The sequence below is a fragment of the Halyomorpha halys genome, unplaced genomic scaffold (assembly GCF_000696795.3).
Source record: "Halyomorpha halys isolate HHAL.00 unplaced genomic scaffold, Hhal_1.1 Scaffold172.1, whole genome shotgun sequence".
NCBI lineage: Eukaryota > Metazoa > Arthropoda > Insecta > Hemiptera > Pentatomidae > Halyomorpha > Halyomorpha halys.
In genome coordinates this window covers 960,577-968,962 of record NW_027113242.1, presented here as the reverse complement: position 1 = coordinate 968,962, position 8,386 = coordinate 960,577, and the positions used below count along the sequence as shown (strand labels likewise).

General features: G+C 34.2%; 1 protein-coding gene and 1 long non-coding RNA gene across 2 annotated transcripts in view; one reads left to right on the top strand and one right to left on the bottom strand.

Annotated features, from left to right (window-relative positions):
- LOC106679016 (uncharacterized) overlaps window positions 1-7,301 on the top strand; it is a 30,515-nt gene extending 23,214 nt beyond the window's left edge. Inside the window, exons 8-13 of the mRNA XM_024359486.2 lie at window positions 164-205; window positions 284-412; window positions 534-652; window positions 4,693-4,860; window positions 6,762-6,918; window positions 6,987-7,301. Coding sequence (XP_024215254.2) covers window positions 164-205; window positions 284-412; window positions 534-652; window positions 4,693-4,860; window positions 6,762-6,918; window positions 6,987-7,210 — 839 coding nt within the window. The 3' untranslated portion in view covers window positions 7,211-7,301. The remainder of the gene's footprint in view (window positions 1-163; window positions 206-283; window positions 413-533; window positions 653-4,692; window positions 4,861-6,761; window positions 6,919-6,986) is intronic.
- The window catches only part of LOC136796614 (uncharacterized), a 557,216-nt gene that overhangs the window by 259,406 nt on the left and 289,424 nt on the right, over window positions 1-8,386 (bottom strand). The gene's annotated exons all lie outside the window — the stretch shown is intronic.

Genomic DNA, 8,386 nt, shown 5'->3' with positions numbered 1-8,386 from the left:
TAAATAATCCACAATTTTGGCATAGATTTCAAGACTAGAACGAACCAGTTGTACATTAATTTTATCTGCTTCACTATCATGATTTAATATTGAATTACTCAAACTATTTCAAGTATTATCTCTTTACAATTACAATAAAATAAGCCTGACTTACTTTTTCCAGAGTCCGCTGGCCACAATGGTATAAAACCATACGAAATAGAAGGTATGAAATTCGTCTGTTATATATAAGCAATAATAAATTGAATAAACTTATTTTAAATATTTTTCAAATACTTTACAGATTGTTCAAGAGTGCCATCGAAGGACAATGAGTTTCCATGGCACGTCGCATTGTATAAAACAGCCAACAGTTCCAAGTACGAGTATATTTGCGGTGGTAGTATCATAAACACTAATGTTGTCCTTACAGGTAATAATATCTACCTATATTGCTAAATAACTGTTCCAATAGTGGTTTCTATAAAAATATTTAGTAAAATAATAAGTGAATTTAATTTAAATGGAGTAATTTAATGGAGATTTTTGTTTAGCCGCGCATTGTGTTTTCGACGAAGGACTAGGGGATGTTGACAGCACCAGAATGGTCATCGTCGTAGGAAAGAAAAATTCTTCTTGGGAGCACAGAGATGTTCAAGAACAACGGTTTGAGGTAGGTGGGGTTATCTTTTTTTTTCTATAAATCTTCCATGTGAAACAGGAAGGTGTATATACAGCTATTGTGGTGGCAGAGGAAGGGAGGCGCAGAATGAACTTGAAAACTACCAGCACGTATTAAATAAAAAATATCACCAATAAATATTATTAAATTTAAAATCAAATACTCCCAATATCAGCATAAATGAATTGCATATTTTCATCTGTAAACAAAACAAAATAATAATATCGCTTCGTGATTAAAAATATTAAAAAAAATTAGCATGAAGTACTTAATAAAATCCACTATTTATAAAAAAAAATGAACTAATAAAAAATTTAACATAAATGAATATGCACTAAATAATAAGTATATATTAATTGAATTTTTAGAAATTCAAATTCATTAATAATATTTAAAAAATGTATCTTAAAATTAGTTTCTTCACGTATTGGAAAAAAAAAGTTACCGAAACTCGAATTCATTATCTCTGTATGTCACCAGACGCAGGTCTTTCAGTTAGATTCCTCGATGTCGCCTCTGTGAAGTTGGTCCTCTATCCTCAAATTATTTGAAATTTGTTTAGAGTTCTGGAGTTTTTTATTATTAACAGAAATTGTTCTGTTGTTTAAAACATGAAGAATACCATTATGTACGACTTTGACACCCTTTTTACACAATTTTAGAACTTCGATTAATGAAGGTAATTGTTAGAACTCTTAGGGAGGCTAACGAAACTCCCAAAAAACGACCAAAACGTTTTCAAAAACATTTTTGATCGAAAATTTTCCTACTGAGAGGTGGTAAAAATAAATAAATCTTTGAGTTTTGATAGCTTCCTTAAGAATTTTAGAGTTCGCAATAGTTTTTAAAAACATTTCTGTTCTTTAAAACACGAAAAATGTCATCTAAAAATATACGCGATTTTTAAGCAACTCTAATACCCTATAACTCTTTTGCTTTCAAATTCATAACTTCGATTAATAAGGGTAATTATTTGAACTCTTAGGGGGCCAAATTCACCGCGGTCTTGATGTATGTTTTCTGAATGAGTTTATGGTCTGTATACCGTTCTGCGATGTCTTACTGTCAGCTTATAAGTAATGCAGCAACTATTAAAAAAGGTCGATCTTACGAACTGGGGGACTTAGTCCAAATTTTTAGCACGAAGTCGAGATACACGTATTGTATACCGGTTTAATTACTACTATTGTATATATAGTACATATACGTACGTAAAAAGTAAAAATATTGATATAAATATAAAATGTATAGCTCATTACTAATATATGTTGTTTTCACAGAGTAGACACTATAGATATTCATATTTCATCAATGCTTTATGGTTTAGTATTACTTTTGTCTCTGAATTTGACACTAATTTATTTTTAAATTTACATACATTTAATGTGTATAACAGTAATTAAGATTCTTAACACCTAGTCAAATAAAAAAAAATCTTTAGCAGATAAGAATGTTTATACCCATTTTCATAAATAGATATTTTCACTAAACATTAAATGCTATATGATTGGCTTACAACGACATCTGGGAGTTCTAGCCCGGGAGCTTGTAACAAAAAAGGTGACTTTTCATGCTTCTGGGTCATGCCAAATGAGGGCATAGGTTCCAGAACGCCCGTGGAACGTTGTGGGTTCTATTTCCTTCTGAGGCATTTAATATTCATTTCTCGGTCGTCCTTAGAAAACAGTATTGATACTTCCACCTTGGTTAGTACGCGGTGGTAACTCGAGTTCGGAAAATGGCCTATTTGCTGACTGTGGACAAAGTCAGTGATATATGATTCATATCAGGTATATTTAGCAGTACAAAGGAGCAGAAAAAATATTTTTCAAATATCTTGATACTTAGCTACATTTATCGAAAATGTATATCCTTAAGAAAATTTAATATCTTATTATCTATAAAACATGGATGCGACTTTAAATATTCAAAATAAAGCTTCTTGTATTCGCTGAAAATTAATTTATACGCCAGATAATTTCTCAATTATTAAGTTTGGGGGAAAAAATAAGAAAAGAACTCTTTTTCTCTTTCAAATCCGAAAATTTAGATGTTCAGGCCGATCCAAACTCAAAAATGAAAACTACTCGATTTTTGGGTTTGTTTATGTTGTTATTTTTTAAAAAAATTATTGTATTTATCTCGCCATAATTTTTGTATTTTTGTGGCTTAAGATAGCAGATTTGCAGAAGAAACGTGGCGGCAATATTTCAAGAGCTTATTGAACCCAATAGAAGCAGAGAATTGTCTGGAAGACCGTGTACGATCACCAGTGGGTACTAATGATGAAGATTTGGAAGCCATTCCACCCGATGTAGAGGACAGCGGAGACATCTTGTCTAAACATAAAATAATAAATCACCCAGTAATGATGGACTCCCAGCAGAATTGTTTAAAGCAGCGCATCATGAAGTCGCATAAAGCTCAGATAAGGGAAGAGGAACCATACCCAAGGAGTGGAATGAGGTGATAGTAGTACCTGTATAGTAGTACCTATATACAAAAAAAGGGACGATTTGCAGCAACTGCATACACTGCATATAATTTTTTTTCCATATCCCTGTATGTTGAACGGAAATTCGATGATTATCAAGGTGGGTTCGGGCCCAATAGGTCTACTATTGATCAAATCGCCCTGAGGCAAACCTCTGAGAAGATGAAAGAATAATCAGCAGACAACTTGAATCCTATTCATTGATTTTCGGGCTGCCTATGATACAATCGTAAGGAGTGAACTCATAGTGGCTATGCATGAACTGGGGCTTCCTAGTAAACCCACCCGATTAGTGAAATGCACAATGGTGAGCACAACCGGCTAAGTAAAATCCTGTGGAGTTTTTTTAAGTGGAATGAGGCCTAAGACAGGGTTACCCAATAGCTCCTCTCATGTTTAATATCACTCTACAAGCGATCATAAATAGATCAGGAATAAATAAGGAAGGATAAGTATTCACAAAGATGACCCAAGTCCTGGCCTATGCAGACGACGTCTTCATCATCGGTAGATCTCTGCTGAGCATTAGGACTGCATTCGAAGCGATGTATGTCAAAGCGAAAAAGATGGGCTAGCATATTAATGGGGAAAAAACCAAGATTATGCTGTTGGGTAAGAAGACTCTGGACCAGAGGCAGAGTCGCCTTGTAATGGGCCCCTATAATTTCGAAGTGGTAAGAAGTTTTTCTTGCCTTGGCTCTACTATGAATGAGAACAAGGATGAAGAAGAAGTTAGAAGCAGAATTGCTGCTGAAAATAGAGCTTATTTCTCCATTTTAAGGTTAATCAAAAGCAAACTTGTTAGCCGTACCACCAAGTTCACCCTGTACAAAACGTTGATAAGGCCAGTCGTCACATACGGTGGAGAAACTTGGACCCTAAGCAATAAAAGCATTAACCTGCTAGAGAGGTTTGAAAGAGTAATTCTGAGAAGAATCTAAGGCGGGCCCTAGTATGCAATGGCTTGGCCATGTAATGAGGATGAGCGCGGAAAGAGTGGCTCATAAACTGTACAGTTACGTTCCGGATGGTGCGCGGCGAAGTGGTAGGCCGAAGGGCCGATGGAAGGATGCTGTGAGGCGGGATCTGAGACAACTGAGGATCCCAGTTACCCTTACAGAAGATAGAGAAAGATGGTTGGCGGCCGTTAAGCAGGCCAAGGGCAGCTTCATGCGCCTGTTGTGGCAGTAAAAGAAGAAGAAGATAGCAGATGTGATTTTTTTTATATTATTCCGTTAAACATTGCATGTTCATTTTATGAACCCAAGCTTTAGTATGAAATAAGTTACATTTTATGTTATGGGCTCTCGAACTAGGTCTAAAGTAACATTGTAAGTAATATTATAATAGAGATGAAATCCGGTGACAAAATAACACAATCCATTTTTTGTTGGACCATTTCTTTGTATTGTTTTAAGTTGCTCGTATCTTCCATTCAATAAATAATAGATGAATGAAAACGTTTAAATCCTTAATTGCTATTAAATAATTGAAAATTATCAATCTATATACATCGTTATAATAAATCATTTTCCAGGTGATCAGTAAGATACTTCGTCCAACTTACAGAGGAACAACTACAAGGTACCAGGACGATATTGCTCTTCTTGTACTCAACGACACGATTACATTCAGCACCACAGCGATGCCAGTCTGTATTGACTGGGAAGGCTTCTACGAGCCCAATGACGGGGAAGTGGGCACGGTAAGGAAGTCTTTTTGCAAACCATTAGCCACAATGTATTGCTTTTTTTAACGTTGTTTCATACATTTACACTTATTAGTGCTCCCTCCCCAACCATATTCAAAGTATAATTTCGTGTATGTATCAGATGGAATGGTGAACTTTAAAGGAATTTTATCAGGGAACGGATTTTTTATCGAATTCACAATTCTTTATACTTCAAATAATCATTACATTATGCAACAAAAACAAAGATCAACACTCTTATTAACTATTAATAATAAGCCAAGAGGTTTCAAATCGGTTTACCACCGAAACAGTAATATATTAAAAAAAATTGTATTGTGAGCTTTTGAAATCCACTAAACCTCGTAGTACAAGAGCCGGGAAGAAAAAAAGGTAGTTATTTCACCCCAATTTTTGATTAATTTAATGAAAACTATGTATAATTACTAGTCAAAACTGATGAGTCTGCCAAGTATAGGCACGAGGAATAAAAAATGGCGACTGTTTCAAAACCTTAAAAAATATTAATTTTACATTCGGAGCTCTATATCTTAAAAACTACCAAGAACACATGAAAATAAAAAAAAACATTATTTAAAGGAGAGTAAATTTTCTGAAATATGAGCCCTAATAGAGCTATTTACGTCCAATATTTCTCGAGATATAGCTTTTTAAAAAGCAACATTTCTTAAATATCTACTGAAAGATTAGTAGTTAATTTATTTTGAGAAATCTATATCTCAGGAACTATGTGACGTATGGATGTCTATTAGCACTTAAATTAAAACTAATTTAACGTACTATATCTCCGTAGGAATAGTAGTTTTCATGATATTTCCTAAAATAAATTGATTTATAGTAGTTCAGACAATAAGTTTGAGTTATAACTAACTGAGAAATAACTGACTTTTTTCTCCTCTTGTACTATTCGAATTCCTTGGAATTCCTCACCTTACAATCCAAAATTCTTCGTAAGATTCTCCTTACATTGTCCACAAATAAAATCATCCACAAGGACTTAATTTATTTGTAACCGATCAAGCGCGAAGTCAATCCTTCCATTATAAACTCGTTGACCACCTAAGCCGACTAGTTCCTAGCCTTGCTTCCCCATCCATTCCTGACCATCCTCCGAGGCGCCTGAGAAGAAAATGGCCTCAAAACCTTCTAATGTAGATATGTTATTAGAGTGCTACCAACTCTCTAAAGTTCATTCCAATATGATCTTACATTACATATACTAGAGTTATTTTTAAGTAAATACAGTTGTTGTCAAAAATGTAGACCATTTTTCAGAGTTGTCTTTAAAATTTAAATGAGTTTTTAAACCTTTTTCACTCACTAAAACTGAAGCTCCTTCTAAGAATGTTTTAACAAGGAGATTTTTTTTTTTTATTTCTAGAGTTTAAATTCTTGTTTTTCTTATAATGACAACCAATTTATTTTAGTTTGAATCAATTTGAAAACTTCATTTGGGCGAATATCAAAAGAGTGTCAATTGTAGTGTTTTTTTCCAAATAAATGTGCCTAATGGATAGTTTTATTTAATTACATAAACTCAGAGCATATGTATTTTCGGAAAGGGGAGAAGTAGGTGGTAAAAAAATTATCAAATACGGTCTATCTGCTGATCGGTCACAACCACATAGTTTTTGATATGTTCACCATTCCACTTAAGGTCAGTAGATAAGCTCTTGTATATCACACAAATTAGAGTTTAGATCCGAAAAAGTTATGCAAAATATTTTTCTGTTGTTTTATTTTGTATACTTTGTTTCATGATCTCAGGAATCTTTATAAAAAATTGAGGAATTTTCTAAAATGGTTCTCCACCCTATGAAATGTTTGCCCAGAAAATGGAAGGTTTTCTAGAAGCTTCCACCAATGTACTAATTATGAATACTTTTCCAATATAGATCATTGGATGGGGCATTAACGAAAAGGGAGTATTGAGAGATGAACTGAAGATATCTAAAATGCAAAAACACAATTTACGCGAATGCCGTAACAATGTGACTAAATCTTATGGCAGCTATTTGACTTCGGACAAGTTCTGTGCTGTAAATGAAACTAGTAAGTTTAAACTTTTTATTAGGGATGAAGTTTATTGGCAGAAATTTATAATTTTTTTTTTATGACAGGTAACACTGTGGAGCTAGGATACGCCGGAGGTGGCTTGGTCTTCAGCAGAGACCTCGAGAAGGGTGCGAGGCACTTCCTCAAAGGAATCGTCAGCGGTAGGGAGAGAGGCAACGACATTGTCCTCTTCACCAACATCACCAATCACATACCTTGGCTCAAACGGACTGTCATCACTATAATCACTGAGAACAGTGACAAAAAAAATTATAAAAACCATTCATGAAATCAAGAAATGTTGGTTAGATCGTAAGACCATGCATTATACTGTTTTCCACATTCATTCACATATGTATATATATATATATATATAGCACTGATACTAGAGCAAAGGTTGTACAAGGATGTGATTTGGTCAGAACCACGCTCGCCCACCAGATAGTTACCTAATTAAATAACCTAAAAAAGTGGGTACCCATTATGAGGTTATTACTCCTGAGGGCTCCCAAATGCACAAGGCTTACTCAACTCCTCCAAGTAACAGATAATAGTTTTCTTCCATCTAGAATTTGAAATTTTTTACCATCGTACTGCTTCTTTTTACTATATAATACACATATAGATAAGTTAATGTAAGAATGAGCAAAACTTTTAAAGCTCGGTCATTATTTTTCAATCGGCTACCATAAGGCGTCAGAATGTCAATATATTTTAATTCAAAGACATTCATTATAATTTTATTTTTTATTTTATTATCTTTATTGAAATTTACACCTGTATATTATATAATACATTCAGTAAATTTGATCTTAGTTAAAATGGAGTGTTACAGGCGTGTAGAGCAACTACCCATTAGCCCTCTACTGACATTTTACATTAGCAGGTCTCGTGGCTCCTCAGAGGATTGTCAGGAATGGAAGAGTATGGTTAGAAACTAGGTTTGAGTGGTTAGGGAGTGATATCTGATTCGGGCATTAGGGTGTTTATGTATGATTTTATATGTAACAAAGTAAGGAGAATTGAGGATTTTACGAAGGATTTTGGTTTGTAAGGATTGAATACTAGAGGAATTCAAAGGTTTAGTGGAGCCCCAAAGCTCAACTCCATATGTCCAAATTGGCCTTATTATAGTCATGTAGATCAGTATTTTGTAATATGTTGGAGGTTTTGGCCGTTTGTCTAGTATGTACTGTAATGGTCGAAATTGACGTGCAGTTTCCTGCCTTTTCAGTCTTGTGTGAAGATTCCAGGTTAATCGTTTGTCCCAATGTAGTCCAAGGTAGCGGATCTGTTCGACAGGGGTAAGAGTAAAATTATTAAATGAAACTGTCGGTAGGTTTACGAGGAAGAGTAAAAGGTATTTGATGGGATTTGTTGGAATTTATCTTATTCCTCCAATTACGACACCATTCTTCGAGGGCTATGATATAGGATTGGAGAGTTTGGGATACAATCAATATAA